General features: G+C 40.6%; 1 protein-coding gene across 1 annotated transcript; it reads left to right on the forward strand.

Moving 5' to 3' along the window:
• Window positions 1-2,339: 2,339 nt before the first annotated feature.
• On the forward strand, window positions 2,340-3,785 carry LOC120051566 (gastrula zinc finger protein XlCGF7.1-like; the record flags this gene model as incomplete). Its single annotated transcript, XM_038998505.1, has 1 exon — window positions 2,340-3,785. A coding segment is annotated over one exon (1,011 nt), but the record flags the coding sequence as incomplete, so codon positions are not given.
• Window positions 3,786-19,171: the final 15,386 nt, after the last annotated feature.

Genomic DNA, 19,171 nt, shown 5'->3' on the forward strand with positions numbered 1-19,171 from the left:
TGTGAAGCATTTATTTGGGCTGCAATTTTTGAGGCTGGTAACTCTAACTTATCCTCTGCGGCAGAGTCGGGTCTTCCTTTCCTGTGGCGGTCCTCATGAGAGCCAGTTTCATCATAGCACTTGATGGTTTTTGCGACTGCACTTGAAGAAACTTTCAAAGTTCTTGACATCTTCCGGATTGACTGACCTTCGTGTATTAAGGTAATGATGGACTGTCATTTCTCTTTGCTTATTTGAGCAGTTATTGTCATAATATGGACTTGGTCTTTTACCAAATAGGGCTATCTTCTATATGCCACCCCTACCATGTCACAACACAACTGATTGGCTCAAACGCATTAAGAAGATAAGAAATTCCACAAATGAACATTGAACAAGGCACACCTGTTAATTGAAATGCATTCCAGGTGACTACCTCATGAAGCTGGTCATCAAGGCAAAGGGTGTCTACTTTGAAGAATCTCAAATATAAAATTATCTTTGATTTTTTTAAACACTTTTTTGGTTACTACATGATTCCACAAGTGTTATTTCATAGTTTTGATGTCTTCACTATTATTCTACAACGTAGAAAAGAGTAAAAATAAAGAAAACCCTTGAATGAGTAGGTGTGTCCAAACTTTTGTCTGGTACTGTATATATAAAAAATGTATGGCACACAAGACATCTGTCTGATTCACACCTGTCTGAGTGGACTAGTCCATTGCCTGTCTGGGTGGACTAGTCCATTGCCTGTCTGGGTGGACTAGTCCATTGCGGTAGTACATTTAGCCTTAGTACATTTAGCATTTCTAATCTACAATGTTTGTTTAATTACGGTAATGCATTCAATATATTATTATTACAGTCTTACCATTATCATTGTAGGAGTGGACACATTGTTTGCAGAGCCTACAACCTTGGCTACACTGAGAAAAATATTTTGGTATATCTCATTCCATTTACGAGTTGTAAATTTATTAATTGTCTATTGTAGCTGGCCTGATTACACATAGAAGTAGGCCTATAGGCTACCTGGCCTGATTACACATAGAAGTAGACCTATAGGCTACCTGGCCCTGATTACACATAGAAGTAGGCCTATAGCCTACCTGGCCCTGATTACACATAGAAGTAGGCCTATAGCCTACCTGGCCCTGATTACACATAGAAGTAGGCCTATAGGCTACCTGGCCTGATTACACATAGAAGTAGGCCTATAGCCTACCTGGCCCTGATTACACATAGAAGTAGGCCTATAGCCTACCTGGCCCTGATTGCACATAGAAGTAGGCCTATAGGCTACCTGCCCTGCTTGAAAATGAAGGCCTATAAATGTGCCCATTTGGGGATCTGATACTATTTCTGATTGTCTTAACTCATCGTCACTGGAGTTTTTCAAATAAAAAATTACTTCACCTCAAACAGCAAGTAAACAAAGTCTGTTTCCATATCCAGTGAGAATGACAATAGTTCCTCAACGTAGCCTATTTGAAAAATCGTTCCATCTCTCTCCCTTTTGATAAATACTCAGCATGAAAGGGGAAAAAATGTAATGCTCTGATCCAGTGGAAACGTCATAAAATAGGCCTACCTGATTACTTCTTATCCCTTGTACAAAATAGCCTACAGCTCTGTCTGTCTGGAGCTCACTGGCACGGGAAACTCTAAGGGCCAAGAATATTTTATACAATGTTGCAAGTTTGCTAGCAAGGGCCAGACCAAATGATTAATTGATACAATGTTTCAAGTTTCTTGCAGACAGGCCATGTGCAGCCAATTTGATTCATAGGATATCTATTTTCATCAGGGTATGTTCTACCTGCAGGCTGCAATGTTTTTATTTGTTGGCTTTATGTAGGCTATTTTTACATATTGGCAATAGAAGTTACTTTTAGATTTGTGTCATTTTGATATAATTTTGATTAACCACATGACATTGATTTGAGATATGAAGACTTTATTATAAATTAAACGAAACTCTTCCACAAATCATAACGCAGCAGCGGGAGGAGGAGAGTCGAGAACAGATTTATTTTCTTCTGGTTACGCTATATTGATCTCTGGATCCCTCTTGAATAATTTGTGTAATTTTTAATCGCAGCACTTAAAGCATCAGACAAGCTCAGTAGCCTCCATATAGTTGATTTTATTTCAACACATATATATGGAAAAATACACGTTTTGAAAATTAAAACATTTGGTCAAAAGAAAACAAGACTCTCGGTCGACCGGGAATATTTTTTTTGTCGGGACAGCCCTAATAGCTTTATTCCCTGTATTGTACAGCCTACTGATATGAAGTCATATGTATATCACCCCAACTGACTGGTTCTTCTGATGTTGTTCACACAGGAGACCATATTGAGACATTCTCTACATCCGGAGAACAACAGCAGGAAGATCACAGCGCTAAGAGGTCTCACCACTGCCCACATTGTGAGGAGATTTTCCCAATTCTATCAAAACTAGAAATACACCTAAAAATACACACAGGAGAGAATCTCTATTCCTGCACTGACTGTGGGAAGAGTTTCACAACATCACAGGCTCTGACAGTTCATCTGCGAGTCCACACTGGAGAAAAACCTTACTCCTGCTCTGACTGTGGGGAGAGTTTCTCTCAACAGAGCAGCTTAAAAACACACCAACGTATACACACAGGAGAGAAGCCTTACTCCTGCTCTGACTGTGGGAAAAGTTTCTCCGTATCAAGCAACTTAAAAACACACCTAAAAATACACACCGGGGAGAAGCCTTACTTCTGCTCTGACTGTGGGGCGAGTTTCTCTCAACAGAGCCACTTACAAACCCACCAACATATACATACAGGAGAGAAGCATTACTTCTGCTCTGACTGCGGAAAATGCTTCACAACATCAGCTGAGTTAAGAGTTCATCAGAGAACACACACAGGAGAGAAGCCTTACTGCTGCTCTGACTGTGGGAAGAGTTTCTCTCAACAGGTTCACTTAAAATGTCACCAGCGAATACACACAGGAGAGAAGCCTTACTCCTGCCCTGACTGTGGAAAGAGTTTCACCCGATTGGATATATTAAAATGTCACCAGCGAATACATACAGGAGATAAGCCTTACTCCTGCTCTGACTGTGGGAAGAGTTTCTCCCAACAGGGCAACTTAAAAATACACCAACGTATACATAAAGGAGAGAAGCCTTATTCCTGTTCTGACTGTGGAAAATGCTTCACAACATCAACTGAGCTAAAATCTCATCAGAGAACACACACAGGAGAGAAGCCTTACTACTGCTCTGACTGTGGGAAGAGTTTCTCCCGATTGGCTACCTTAAAAACACATCAATGTATACATAAAGGAGAGAATTCACATCACTTCTCTCAGACCAGCTAAGATTAAAGTCACTCCATCAATTAATCCTCATCTCATAAAAGAAGTGGTAAGAATGAATTGGATCAAATGAAGAAAGCTTAGAACACTCTATTGTAATCCTATTGTTTCTCACTGTGAGAGAACTGTGCAGAGGAAAGGGAGCGTTATAGAATTATGACATTGGAAATCCTCTTTTTTTACTTCAAAACATAGAAACGCGCCATTTTCACATGTGTTGATGTTGGGGTGGTGCTGGAGATGATGAATATGAAGTTGAAACATTTTAAAATGTCCTTTTAAGGTAAAAACAATAGGATGGTGGTTGGTCGGGTGGATGGATGAGTCAGCATATAATATGAAAGTCTAGCAACCCAACGGTTGCGTGTTCAAATCTCATCACGGACAACTTTAGCATTTTAGCTAATAAGCAACTTTGCAACTACACTACATGACCAAAAGTACACTACAGTTCAAAAGTTTGGGGTCACTTAGAAATGTCCTTGTTTTTGAAAGAAAATACTTTTTTTTGTCCATTTTAAAATAACATCAAATTGATCAGAAATACAGTGTAGACATTGTTAATGTTGTAAATTACTATTGTAGCTGGAAACGGCAGATTTTCTTTATGGAAAATCTACATAGGCGTACAGAGACCCATTATCAGCAACCATCACTCCTGTGTTCCAATGGCACGTTGTGTTAGCTAATCCAAGTTTATAATTTAAAAAGGCTAATTGATCAATAGAAAACCCTTTTGCAATTATGTTAGCACAGCTGAAAACGGTTGTGCTGATTAAAGAAGCAATAAAACTGGCCTTCTTTAGACTAGTTGAGTATCGGGAGCATCAGCATTTGTGGGTTCGATTACATGCTCAAAATGGCTAGAAACAAATAACTTTCTTCTGAAACTCGTCAGTCTATTCTTGTTCTGAGAAATGAAGGCTATTCCATGAGAGAAATTGCCAAGAAACTGAAAATCTCGTACAATGTTGTGTATTACTCACTTCACAGAACAGAGCAAACTGGCCCTAACCAGAATATAAAGAGGAGTGGGAGGCCTCGGTGCACCACTGAGCAAGATGACAAGTACATTAGTGTCTAGTTTGAGAAACGGACGCCTCACAAGTCCTCAACTGGTAACTTCATTAAATAGTACCCACAAAACACCAGTCTCAACGTCAACAGTGAAGAGGCGACTCCGGGATGCTGGCCTTCTAGGCAGAGTTGCAAGCCAAATCTCATACTGGCCAATAACAATAAAAGATGGGCAAAAGAACACAGACACTGGACAGAGGAACTCTGCCTAGATGGCCAGCATCCCGGAGTCGCCTCTTCACTGTTGACGTTGAGACTGCACTGTATTTCTGATCAATTTGATATTATTTTAATGGACAAAAAAATTGCTTTTCTTTCAAAAACAAGGACATTTCTTATTGACCCCAAACTTTTGAATGGTAGTGTATGTGGGCACCTGCTCGTCAAACATCTACTTCCAAAATCATGGGCATTAATATGGACTTGGTCCCCCTTTTCTGCTGCAATAAAGGACTCCTCTTCTGGGAAGGCTTTACTCTAGATGTTGGAACATTGCTGTGGGAACTTTTTCCATTTAGCCACAAGAGCACTAGTGAGGTCGGCACTGATGTTGGGCGATTAGGTCTGGCTCGCAGTCAACGTTTCAATTCATCCCAAAGGTGTTCGATGGGGTTAAGGTCAGGGCTCTGTGCAGGCCAGTCAAGTTCTTCCACACTGATCTCGACAAACCATTTGTGTATGGACGTCTATTTGTGCTCGGGGGAATTGTCACGCTGAATCAGGAAAGGGCCTTCCCCAAACTGTTGCCACAAAGTTGGCAGCACAGAATCATCTATAATGTCATTGTATACTGTAGCGTTAAGATTTCCCTTCACTGGAACTAAGGGGACTAGTCCGAACCATGAAAAGCAGCAGTTTGGAACTTGATAGTGAGTGTTGCAACCGAGGACAAACAATTTTTACATGCTTCAGCACTCGGCGGTCCTGTGTTTTGAGCTTGTGTGGCTTACCACTTCACGGCTGAGCCGTTGCTCCTAGACATTTCCACTTCACAATAACAGCACTTACAGTTGAACAGGGCAGCTCAAGCAGGGCAGAAATTTTATGAACTGACGGTGCCACATTGAAAGTCACTAAGCTCTTCAGTAAGGCCATTCTACTGTCAATGTTTGTCTATGGAGAATGCATGGCTGTGTGCTCGATTTTATACTCCTGTCAGCAAAGGGTATGGCTGAAATAGACAAATACACTATTTTGAAGAGGTGTCCTCATACTTTTGTATATATAGTCTGCTTAGCATGTTAGCCTAGCATGCAACTACTTAGCATGTTAATGTTAGCAACAACAAATTGGAATACGTAAAATATCATAAATTCGTAACATATTGTACTAAATCTAATTTGTAACATACTATACATCCTACAAATCGTATTACAGTTATAGGCCAATGTAACATAACATACCGTAAAATACTAAATTGTGTGCTATTGTAACGGATGTGAAATGGCTAGTTACTTAGTGGGTACGCGCTAACAGCGTTTCAATCAGTTACGTCACTTGCTCTGAAACCTAGAAGTAGTGTTGCCCCTTGCTCTGCAAGGGCCGCGGCCTTTGTGGCGCGATGGGTAACGATGCTTCGTGGGCGACCGTTGTTGATGTGTGCAGAGGGTCCCTGGTTCGCGCCCGTGTCGGGGCGAGGGGACGGTTTAAAGTTATACTGTTACATTGATGCTGTTGACCCGGATCACTGGTTGCTGCGGAAAAGGGAGGAGGTCGAAAGGGGGGTGAGTGTAACGGATGTGAAATGGCTAGTTAGTTAGCGGGTACGCGCTAACAGCGTTTCAATCAGTTACGTCACTTGCTCTGAAACCTAGAAGTAGTGTTGCCCCTTGCTCTGCAAGGGCCGCGGCTTTTGTGGAGCGATGGGTAACGACGCTTCGTGGGTGACTGTTGTTGATGTGTGCAGAGGGTCCCTGGTTCGCGCCCGTGTCGGGGCGAGGGGACGGTTTAAAGTTATACTGTTACACTATGTTTTTATCAATTTTTTTAAATTTTTTTTTACATATAGTACATTTTGCTCTGACACCAAGTTGTCCCTCTGCAGTTCTCTGTGAAAATGAGCTAGTAGACACATGTATCAGATAGAGATGGTGTCAGTTCTTTTTTTACTACATAACTTTTGTTTAATGATACACAGGCTATGAAACGACTACGTGTTAATTAAATTGTCTTTTAAAACTAGATAGATTCATTATTTTAGTCATTGATCATTAATGCATTTGGATAACTGTAATGAACTTAATTGATCTGCTAATGAAAAATAAACATTCTACATTAATTTGTGTTGGTCAACCTTTGTTTTTTGGGTTATCTATACAGAAAATACAATGTTTTTGTTTAATTCATGGCATTCAAAATAATTTACATGTCTATCTACTCAACATGTCACTGACACCTTTACACATCACCATGGGGACAAGCCAATTTGCTAGCCACCAGTAATTGCTACAATGCACACAAATATATGTTTTGCATTATAAAGAACTTACATATGTTTCTTATTAAATAACAGTTAAATAAAATGAAAAAAAAGTATTGTCATTTTAAAGTGTTTTATATGGTACCAATGTCTAGGGACAGCATTATCACCACAAATCAACAATGACCCACTTGCTATTAGGGAATGGAACCAGAGAGGAAGATTGTGTTACCTTTCTCTTACTTATCGTAAGAGCAGGTGTGTTAACCCCGGAGTCCTGGCTAAGTTCTCATTCTGACCCTCATACCATCTTGGCCATCTAATCATCCCCAGCTTCCAGGCTCATTCATCCCCCCTCCTCTTCCCTGTAACTATTCCCCAGGTTGTTGCTGTAAATGAGGATGTGTTCAGTCAACTTCCCTGGTAAAATAAAAAATGTAATTACTTAAACATTAATGTGCACTGTTCAAAATACATCTACAGTCAACGCTGTTGCTAGCACTAGCCCCCAAAATAAAGCGTCCGATCTGGGTTAACTTGGTTGAGTTTACGAAAACAAATATAATACAAGTCTCATCCCAGATGAGGAATAAGAAACGTTCAAAGCACATGTAATGTTTGGCTAAATACAATGTAATTTCTACTTCTTACACAGGATTTAGCTAGATAAAGTGAAGTGTATCTTTAGGAGTAATTAATGTGTACCTATACAGTACACTACCCTGACAACCTGGCCCTCAATTTACAGCTTGTGGAAGTGACATAACAAATACACTAGTACACCACAGAGTATATTTAATATCTGCACAAGTACAATGTAATTACTAGGTGTTACACAGGATTTGGCCAGTTATAATGAAGTCTATCTTGAGGGGTACTTACTTGTAATTACAGTGAACCAATAGCCAGTGGTGGAAAAAGTACCCAGTTGTCATACTTGAGTAAAAGTAAATATACCTTAATAGAAAGTCACCCAGTAAAATGCTCCTTGAGTAAAAGTCTAAACGTATTTGGTTTTAAATATACTTAAGTTGCAAAAGTCAATGCATTAATCATCTCAGATTCCTTATATTAAGCAAACCAGACGGCACAATTTAAAAAATATTATGCATAGCCAATGGACACACTCCAACATTCAGACATAATTTACAAACAAAGCATTTATGTTTAGTATGTCCACCAGGTCAGAGGAGGTAGGGATGACCCGGGTTGTTCTCTTGGTAACTGTGAATTGGACCATTTTCCTGTCCTGCTAAGCATTCGAACTGTAATGAGTACTTTTGGGTGTCAGGGAAAATGTATTAAGTAAGGTGTCAGGGAAAATGTATTAAGTAAAAAGTACATGATTGTCTTTAGAACAGGGGTCGAGAAGGTCAGTGTGCAAAATCTGGACATGGTAGATTGCCGCAAAAGAAAAAAAGTGTTATAGACAAGATAAAAACGTCAAGACAGAAGAGAGAAAAGTATGTTTTCCATGCAATTTGTTTCGTTTCCTTTTGGGAATACATGAATAGTGCTGGACGATTTAGCATAGGACGTTAACAAGCTAGCTAGCTAACGGAAGGCTAGCTAGCTAACGGAAGGCTAGCTAGCTAACGGAAGGCTAGCTAGCTAACGGAAGGCTAGCTAGCTAACGGAAGGCTAGCTAGCTAACGGAAGGCTAGCTAGCTAACGGAAGGCTAGCTAGCTAACGGAAGGCTAGCTAGCTAACGGAAGGCTAGCTAGCTAACGGAAGGCTAGCTAGCTAACGGAAGGCTAGCTAGCTAACGGAAGGCTAGCTAGCTAACGGAAGAGCCATAAATGTAGCAAGCTAACGTTAGCTGGCGTTAATGTTAGGCCTACCAACTAGGCTAGCTAGCTAACAAGTTACCATAGCACATTGTACAGAATAGATTTACCATGTAGTATGTTGAGTTTTGTTTGGATTAGCTAGCACACTAGATAGTTTTCTGACCTTGTCTAGCCACTGTAGCTAAATTATCTAACATAAAGATGGCAAATAGCTATGTTATGGTCGCTACTCGCTAGCTAGCAGGGCTCACTTTTGCGATAATCCACAACAGTATAATTTACGGTTCGCCTTCATAATAAAAGTCCTCAATTGGAAACAACAGGGTGTGGTCTATCTTGGGTTAGTTATACAAATCTTTCGTGTTAGCATGCAATTTTATAGCTAGCTGGATAACACAATAACTAGTTTGCAAGGCCTAGGTAGCTACATGCTTAACGTAGTGTCTATATTGTCATTCATTATTCTCTACCACAGATTTCCACAAGGTCTCAGTCTCCAGGATGGGAAATACTTACTAGAAAGAAACATATGATAACAGAGACAGAGTTGTTGATTTCCATTGTTATTTGTAATGTTTAAAAGGGGAGAAAAAGACAATCCCGTTTTTCTAAATTAGCTACAGTACATTCGGAAAGTATTCAGACCCCTTGGTTTTTCCCACATTTTGTTACGTTACAGCCTTATTCTAAAATTGATTAAATAAAACGTTTTCCTCTGCAATCTACACACAATACCCCACAATGCTAAAGGAAAAACAGGTTTTTAGAATTTTTTTAGATTTTATTTTTTACATCAATACCTTATTTACATAAATATTCAGACCCTTTACTATGAGACTCGAAATTGAGCTCTGGTGCATCCTGTTTCCATTGATCATCCTTGAGATGTTTCTACAACTTGATTGGAGTCCACCTGTGGTAAATTCAATTGATTGGATATGATTTGGAAAGGCACACACCTGAGGTCGAAGGAATTGTCCGTAGAGCTCAGAGACAGGATTGTGTGGAGGCACAGATCTGGGGAAGGGTACCAAAAATGTTTGTGGCATTGAAGGTCCCCAAGAACACAGTGGCCTTCATCATTCTTAAATGGAAGAAGTTTGGAACCACCAAGACGCTTGCTCGAGCTGGCTGCCCGGGCAAACTACGCAAGCAGGGGAAAAGGGCCTTTGTCAGGGAGGTGAGCAAGAACCTGATGGTCACTCTGACACAGCCAAGACAACGCAGGAGTGGTTTCGAGACAAGTTTTGTAATGTCCTTGAGTGGCCCAGCCAGAGCCCGGACTTGAACCCGATCAAACATCTCTGGAGAGACCTGAAAATAGCTGTGTAGCAACGCTCCCCTTTCAACCTGACAGAGCTTGAGAGGATCTGCAGAGAAGAATGGGAGAAAAACTCCCCAAATACATGTGTGCCAAGCTTGTCGTGTCATACCCAAGAGAACTCGATTCTGTAATCGCTGCCAAAGGTGCATCAACAAAGTACTGAGTAAAGGGTCGGAAAATGTGATATTTCCAGGTTAAAAAAATATATAAATTGCAATTTATAAAAACCTGTTTTTTATTTGTCATTCTGGGGTATTGTGTGTAGATTGATGAGGGGGAGGGGGGGGACACTATTTAATCTATTTTAGAATTAAGGCTGTAACATAACAAAATGTGGAAAAAGTCAAGGGGTCTGGATCTTCTCTAGGTTTTTCCTAGGTTCCTTCTAAGGAGTTTTTACTAGCCACTCTGCTTCTGTATTGCTTGCCCTTTGGGGTTTTAGTCTCGGTACCTGCACCCTCAGCGGAGTCAACAAACACCGGGAGCATCCATTTTTCAGGAAGAAGGCAGAGAGGAAGCCAAAGCCTGAAACCTGGAAGGTTCTGGTTTCTGTCAACCTCATTTAGGTGTTTCTTTTACACCTTATACGTTAGGTTAGGGTATCTGTAAAGCACTTTGTGACAACTGCAGATGTAAAAAGGGCTTTATAAAATAAATTTGATTGACATGTATATCACACCAACTGACTGGTTCTTTTGATGTTGTTCACACAGGAGACCATGTTGAGACATTCTCTACATCCAGAGAGCAACAACAGGAAGATCACAGAGCTCAGAGGTCTCACCACTGCCCACATTGTGAGGAGATTTTCCAATTCTATCAAGCTAAAAATACACCTAAAAATACAGACAATGTAGAATCTTTATCCCTGGTCTGACTGTGGGAAGAGCTGCAAAATATCAAGGGATCTGACAGTTCATAACTCAACACTGGAGAGAAGCCCTACTCCTGTTCTGACTGTGAGAATATTTTCTCCCAGCAGAGCAACTTAAGAACACTCCAACATATACACACAGGAGAGAAGCCCTACTCCTGTTCTGACTGTGAGAATATTTTCTCCCAGCAGAGCAACTTAAGAACACTCCAACATATACACACAGGAGAGAAGCCTTATTCCTGCTCTGACCGTTGGAAGAGTTTCTCTCAACATGGCCAGTTAAAAAGACACCAACATATACATAAATGTGAGATTCCTCATCAGTTCTCTGACTAGCGAAGATTAAAATCATTCCATCACTTAATTATCAAAAAATTCTAACACACTCTATTGTAATCCTATTGTTTCTCACTGTGAGAACTGTGCAGAGGAAAGGGAGCATTCTAGAATGTTAGCCTCTTTACTTTACTGATCAGTCTGCACCTTGTCAGTTTTAGTGTGTTTTGTTAGTTTCTACTGTAAAGATATTGAGATTACCTTGGATTTGTCCTTATGATTGAATATCCTCCATGAGGCTGGTTGACTGGGTGGTACTGCTTTCCTCTGCAGTTTTCTGTGGGAATGAGTTAGTAGATACAACATGTATCAGATAGAGATGGTGATCAGTTTTCACCATTCATTTGGGTGGATACTTTTGTTTATTAAATTTTATTTTAAAATGGATGAGTTATTTTAGTCATTAATGATGAATATGTTTGGATAACTTAATTGAAACCTGCTTAATTTATATGCCAATGAAAAATAAAGTTTGTACATTTGTACTGGTCAAACTCTTCTCTTTTGTATAATGAATGACCAAAAAACGATGTTTCAAGTGACATATTTGCTGTTTTTCTGAAGCTGAACAAGACAGGAAGTTGAAATGAGCATCACAAAGCTAAATCTGACCTGTTCTCTAACATGTTTTATCAGCATAAGCAGCTGTGAGACCTGCTAGAGTACTGCAACTTTATTGATCTACTGAATCATTGTAGTTTTTGGGGGGTTATCTTTACAGTAAATATAATGCTTTTGCTTAATTCATGACATTCAAATAAATATATCTGTATTTATCTACTCAATACGTGTCACGACACCTCTACACACTGGGACAAGCCAATTTGCTAGTCACCAATATTCTCAAAATCAAATCAGTGATGACTGTTCAACAGTCTTGTGGCCTGGAGATAGAAGCGGTTTCATTCTCGGTCCCAGCTTTGATGCACCTGTACCGTCTCCGCTTGCTAGATGGTAGCAGGGTGGATGAGGTTCTTGATCTTCCAAATAAAATGTTATTGATCACATACACATGGTTAAACAGATGTTATTCCGAGTGTAACGAAATGCTTGTGCTTCTGGTTCCGACTGTGCAGCAATATCTAGCAAGTAATATCTAACAACTCCACAACAAATACCTAATACACACAAATCTAAGTAAAGGAAAGAATAAGAATATATATGAATATATGGATAAGCAATGTCAGAGCGGCATAGGCTAAGTTGCAATAGATAGTATAGAATACAGTATATACATATGAGATGAGTAATGCAAGATATGTAAACATGATTAAACTGGCATTATCTCTGTGGCCTTCCACAGAGACCATCTACAATGCATATGGAATGTTTGAAAAACTTAGACATTAAAACAGACACCCTTTAGTTTTTTTAAACCAAGGTTTATTTGTCTTGCTAATCAAGTTCACTTTATATTTTACATGCTTCGGCAGTAGTTAGTCCATCAGTCCAATACATGTCGCTGTTGCACTACGGTAGTGGGAAACAGGAAGTTCCGGGTAGCCTGCCACCATTCTTCAGAATAAAGAAAACGACAGAACGGTGTTGTGCGTTTCGCTTTATTACTACAGGTATGTAATAGCACGTTTAAACTGTCTATTATCGAAAGAACGTCATAACGTATTAGATAACACATCCTTCAAGATATTATCACGTTTGGGAAAGGTTTTGTGTAATTTCTCGTGTCAAACCGAGTGAGTGAAGAACGTGATAAAAAATATTTTCCAAGCACACGGAGCGGGGTCCACCACACGTTCATTTGTGAGGCTTTCCAGGTTCATACATAACACAGTCGTGTTCGCCTGGGGATGTTCAGTACAAAAACGTTGTGGAAAGTTGCAGATAGAAATGCCCTGAATAGAACTGACATGATTCCTTAGAATCAGAGGCATGTTTGTTATACATAATACATTTCTATCTGAATGTGGCCAACATTGTGGCCAACGTCTCCGTCCCCCTCCTGGAAGCAGCCATGGTACCCGCTTGTCCCTAGCTACGTGAAGCTAGCCAGAATAACGATTAGCCACAATAGTGGAATTTGCGGTTTGCCCTCAACATAAAAGTCCCTCATTGAAAGTGATGCAAACTAATACAAATTAGTGGAATCATTTTAGGCAACACTAAACATTGTTAAAATGTTGTTACTTATTTTAAAATTGAGAAGAATGGCGCCGGAGTAGATGGCTGCCGTTTTATGGTTTTCTAACCAATTGTGATATTGTGTTTTTCGGCATTATTTGTGCGTAATCTGCCTCTACCCTCAGTCCAATTAGCCAACGTACAATGATTGGATGACAAAATAGACGAGCTTCGATCACAAATAAACTGTAATGTCTTATGTTTCACCGAGTCGTGGCTGAACGATGACACGGATAGCATACAGCTGGCAGGGTTTGCGCTGCATCTGCAAGATAGAACAGCTGCCTTTTGTAAGACAAGGGGTGGCGTCTGTGTATATTTGTAAACAACAGCTGGTGCACGAAATCTAATATTAAGGAAGTTTCAAGGTTTTGCTCGCCTGAGGTAAAGTATCTCATGATAAGCTGTAGACCACACTATTTACCAAGAGAGTTTTTGTCTATATTTTTTGTTGCTTTCTATTTACCACCACAAATCAATGCTGGCAGTAAGGCTGCACTCAATGAGCTGTATAAGGCCATAAGCAAACAAGAAAATGCTCATCCAAAGGCGGCACTCCTAGTGGCCGGAAACTTTAATGCAGGAAAGCTGAAATCTGTTTTTCCCCATTTCTACCAGCATGTCACGGATGCAAATAAAACTAATCTAGATCACCTTTACTCCACACACAGAGACGTGTACAAAGCTCTCCCTCGCCCTCTATTTGGCAAATCTGACCATAATTCTATCCTCATAATTCCTGCTTACAAGCATGTGTCAGGGCTCGCAAAATATTACAGACTACAAAAGAAAGCACAGCCGCGAGCTGCCCAGTGACACGAACCTACCAGACGAGCTAAATTACTTCTATGCTCACTTTGAGGCAAGCAACACCGAAGCATGCATGAGAGCATCAGCTGTTCCAGACGACTGTGATCACGCGCTCAGTAGCCAATGTAAGACCTTTTAACAGGTCAACATTCACAAGGCCACAGGGCCAGACAGATTACCAAGGACGTGTACTCCGAGCATGCACTGACCAACAGGAAAGGGTCTTCACTGACATTTTCAACCTGTCCCTGACTGAGTCTGTAATACCTACATTCAAGCAGACCACCATAGTCCCTGTGCCCAAGAACACTAAGATAACCTGCCTAAATGACTACCAACCTGTAGCACTCACGTCTGTAGCCATGAAAAAAGTCCGGTCATGGTTCACATCAACACCATTATCCCAGAAACCCTATTCCCACAACAATTTGCATACCGCCCCGACAGATCCACAGATGATGCAATCTCTTTTTAATTAATTTTTATTTATTTTATATATAGTTTAAAAAAATAATTTTACCCCCCTTTTTTCTCCCCAATTTTGTGGTATCCAATTGTTAGTAGTTACTATCTTGTCTCATCGCTACAACTCCCGTACGGGCTTGGGAGAGACGAAGGTCGAAAGCCATGCGTCCTCCGAAACCCAACCAAGCCGCACTGCCTCTTAACACAGCGCACATCCAACCCGGAAGCCAGCCGCACCAATGTGTCGGCGGAAACACCGTGCACCTGGCGACCTGGTTAGTGCGCACTGCGCCCGGCCCGCCACAGGAGTAGCTAGTGCGCGATGAGACAAGGATATCCCTACCGGCCAAACCCTTCCTAACCCGGATGACACTAGGCCAATTGTGCGTCGCCCCACGGACCTCCCGGTCGCGGCCGGCTGCGACAGAGCCTGGGCGCGAACCCAGAGCATCTGGTGGCACAGCTAGCACTGCGGTGCAGTGCCCTAGACCCCTGCGCCACCCGGGAGGCTGATGATGCAATCTCTATTGCACTCCACACCGCCCTTTCCCACCTGGACAAAAGGACCACCTATGTGAGATTGCTATTCATTGACTACAGATCAGCGTTCAACACCATAGTGCCCTCAAAGCTCATCACTAAGCTAAGGACACTGGGACTAAACACCTCCCTCTGCAACTGTCCCCAGGTGGTAAGGGTAGGTAACAACACATCTGCCAAGCTGATCCTAAACACGGGGGCCCCTCAGGGGTGCGTGCTCAGTCCCCTCCTGTACTCCCCGTTCACTCATGACTGCATGGCCAGGCATGACTCCAACACAGTCATTAAGTTTGCCGAAGAGTGTGCAAAGCTGTCATCAAGGCAAATAGTGGCTACTTTGAAGAGTTTCAAATATAACATTTATTTTGATTTGTTTAACACTTTTTATTTTGGATACTACATGATTCCATGTGTTACTTCATAGTTTTGATGTCTTCACTATTATTCTACAATGTAGAAAATAGTAAAACCCTTGAATGAGTGGGTGTGCCCAAACATTTGACTGGTACTGTGTATATTTACATTTTTTATGGGTTATTGGAAATGATGCAGACAATTACATTGATGGAAGCCACAATCTGTCTGCAATATTAAAGCTGATCTACCACCCCCCCCCCCCCCCCCCCCCAAAAGTATAATGATAATCAACACAGACTAGAAAGCTAGTATAAAAGCCTATGGCTAAAATACTGCTAGCGGTACCAATGCCGTGCGAGACAAACTGAGCATTCATTTTCCAGAATTAATGTTCATTGATACTCCCGTTTTAGTAGTGTAGCTCTGCTCTCAATCTGAGTAGTTGAGACATAAACAGGGTATTGATAGAAAAGGTAACTTCTCTATTACAGTAAAATAATGTCTCAATGTGTTTGTGTCCATATGAACCATTCTTTTGGACCAAACCACAAATATAAATAGCTAGTTGAAACCGCTTGCCAGAGAGGAAGATGTGATCTCGCAACTTTGTTGACGTGAAAGTCAGGGGGAGGGGCTTGGTGTGTCTAAGTCATAGAGAAAGAGGTGAAGCAAGAGGTTTCACTCTCGCTAAATTCTGTCCAAAATAAGCCCAATGCATTTCTATGGGCTTGTTTTGGACCTAAGTTTGTTGCCTGCCTTCCGCCTTTGGGACAACGACTCCCATTGTTAGGGTGAAGACGTGCATCTTGTCATTATATTCAGATCTCTGGTGTAAATGGAAGGTGCACACGGCACAGAGGAGTGAAGGAGACGAGACCAAAAATACAACATGACAACAAGCGGACATAAACACTCATAAAAATGAAAGTAAATACAGGCATTTGGAATTTAGCTCAAAAACATACATTTGAATTAATTATATATATTGCCCAGCCCTGAGTATAGTAGAGTATAATGTACTGTGTTGGACCCTACTTTACTCTAATGTTGTGTACTCAAGATGTCTTTTCAACTTTCAATTAACTGATTTCAACGTCCAGAAAATACTTATTTTAAATGTGCAGATATGACTTTTCAACTTTCATTCATAACCTAAAATGAATCTAACTTCAACGTTTGGAAAAATAAGTATTTTAGACGTTTTTTTGCTTACTGGGACTATTGTAGTTCATAGGAGGAGGGTGGTATTTCAGCCAGGACCGGCCTGTGTCTGCGTCAAGCATAGAAATGGATAGAAGACACAACCTCTATGTAACCCGTTTTACCATGCACATTGTCATTGAGGGTTTCCACCATTTTAAAGTAGTCAAATGGGTGGGGATTCTTATGGGTTAGGAGTAATCAGCCAATTATTAGTGCCCTGTCTTCTTCAAATTGTGTGCTATGGTTTGTAAATATTTAACACCGCCATCTATTGGCCAATAACTGAATTACACTAATTGGTTCAGGACTCCAGCACTGCAGGTGGCGCTAACTCTGTGGTGTCAACGTACTTCCGTTCAGGCAGTGCAGGTGCATGAGAGAGAGACAATTTCAAGGTTGCATTACTGTTTTGAAGCAGAACGTAATGATTATCAGTTTTCTACATGTGTAATAATATTCAGACACATTCAGTTGTTTCCATCTTTATCTATAAATGTTTCTATGTTGTGAACGGAAATACAATTGGGAGTTAAATAATACAGTGAAGAAAAGGTTATTCAGGAAAATCGTACATAGTGCTGCCTAAAACATACTGCAACCTTGTACTAAATGGTTTTTGAGTAATTTATGCATTTATGTGAATTTAGGAAATATACTATAGGTTAAGTGCGCTGTAATTTAAAGTGTGCACTTTGTCTATTGTGAAATTAATAAATTGTTTGTTTTCAATGTTTAGCTACCTGATCTAATATAATTTTTTGAGAATAAAGAAACTACCAGAACTGTCAAGACAATAACTTTTGGGGGCCATTTTCTCTTCATTACTACAGGCCAACTCCGATTATGTCTGAGGCCGGTAACATCAAAAGTGAGGATAAACCCAATCTACAGTCACTGGGTCCTGATTGTGACAGTGCAGCCCAGTTTACACTGCAGGATCCAGAGATGGAATCAGTGAAGCTGGAAGACTGCAGTCAAACACTGGAGCTGAATGTCAACATTAAAGATGAAGAAGAGGAGGAGAAGATTGGCGAATCTGTTTATGATGGTAAGAGCAGGTTCTGTCTATAAGTTATCTTTATAAGTTAGACCTCCATAAGTTATTGATAGGTTTAATTCTGTAAATCTGACATCACACATCCTTGAACAAGTTCTATGAAATGAGTCTGTGTAGTTACTAACCCTTGTGATAGTGAGTGGAGGATTATATGACTCATAATATTCACCCCTTTTTGCCCTCAACTGTTGAACAGCTTTTAGGGCCAACCCCATTTAGTCGACTGGTCGATTGTTTGGTTGATAGATAGGCTGTTGGTCTACTAAGCTTTTTTTAATCGAGCAGTGGCAAATATATAAATTGCTTATATACAGTACCAGTCAAAGTTTGGGCACACAAATCAAAATATATTTTAGATGTTATATTCTTCAATGTAGCCACCCGTTGCTTTGCACATTCATGGCATTCTCTCAACCAGCTTCACATGCTTTTCCAACTTTCTTGGAGTTCCCACATATGCTGAGCACTTCTTGGATGCTTTTCCTTCACTCTGCGGTCAAACTCATCCCAAACCATTGGGTTGGGTAAAAGTCGGGAGATTGTGGAGGTCAGGTCATCTGGTGCAGCACTCCATCACTCCATCACTCCTGGAAATGTGTTTTGGGTCATTTGCCTGTTGAAAAACAAATGATAATCCCACTTAGCGCAAACCAGATGGGATGGCGTATCGCTGCAGAGTGCTGTGGTAGCCATGCGGGTTAATTTTGACTTAAATTCGAAATAAATCAATGACAGTGTCACCAGCAAAGCACCATCACAGCTCCTCCTCCATGCTTCTCGGTGGGAACCACACATGTGGAGATCATCCGTTCACCTAGTCTGTGTCTCACAAAGACAGAGGTTAGAACCAAAAATCTCAAATTTGGACTCATCAGACCAAAGGACAGATTTCCACCGGTCTAATTTCCATTGCTCATGTTTCTTGGCCCAAGCAAGTCTCTTTTTCTTATTGGTGTCCTTTAGTAGTTGTTTCTTTGCAGCAATTCAACCATGAAGGCCTGATTAACGCAGTCTCCTCAGAAAAGTTGATGTTGAGATGTGATGTGTCTGTTGAACTCTGTGAAGCATTTATTTGGTCTGCCATCTGAGGTGAAGCTGGAAGACAGGTACACCTGTTAAGTGAAATGCATTCCAGGTAACTTCCTCATGAAGCTGGTTGAGAGTATACCAAGACACTGCAGAGCTGTCATCAAGGCAAAGGGTGGCTACTTTGAAGAATCTCAAATATAAAATATATTTTGATTTCACTTTATTTGGTTAATACATGATTCCATATGTGTTATTTCATACTTTTGATGTCTTCACTATTATTATACAATGTAGAAAATAGTAAAAATAAAGCAAACCCTTGAATGAGTAGGTGTGTCCAAACTTTTGATTGATACTGTATATATAAAAAATGACATCTGTCTGATTCACGTCTGCCTGA

This window comes from Salvelinus namaycush, chromosome 7 (assembly GCF_016432855.1).
Source record: "Salvelinus namaycush isolate Seneca chromosome 7, SaNama_1.0, whole genome shotgun sequence".
In the NCBI taxonomy this organism is placed as follows: domain Eukaryota; kingdom Metazoa; phylum Chordata; class Actinopteri; order Salmoniformes; family Salmonidae; genus Salvelinus; species Salvelinus namaycush.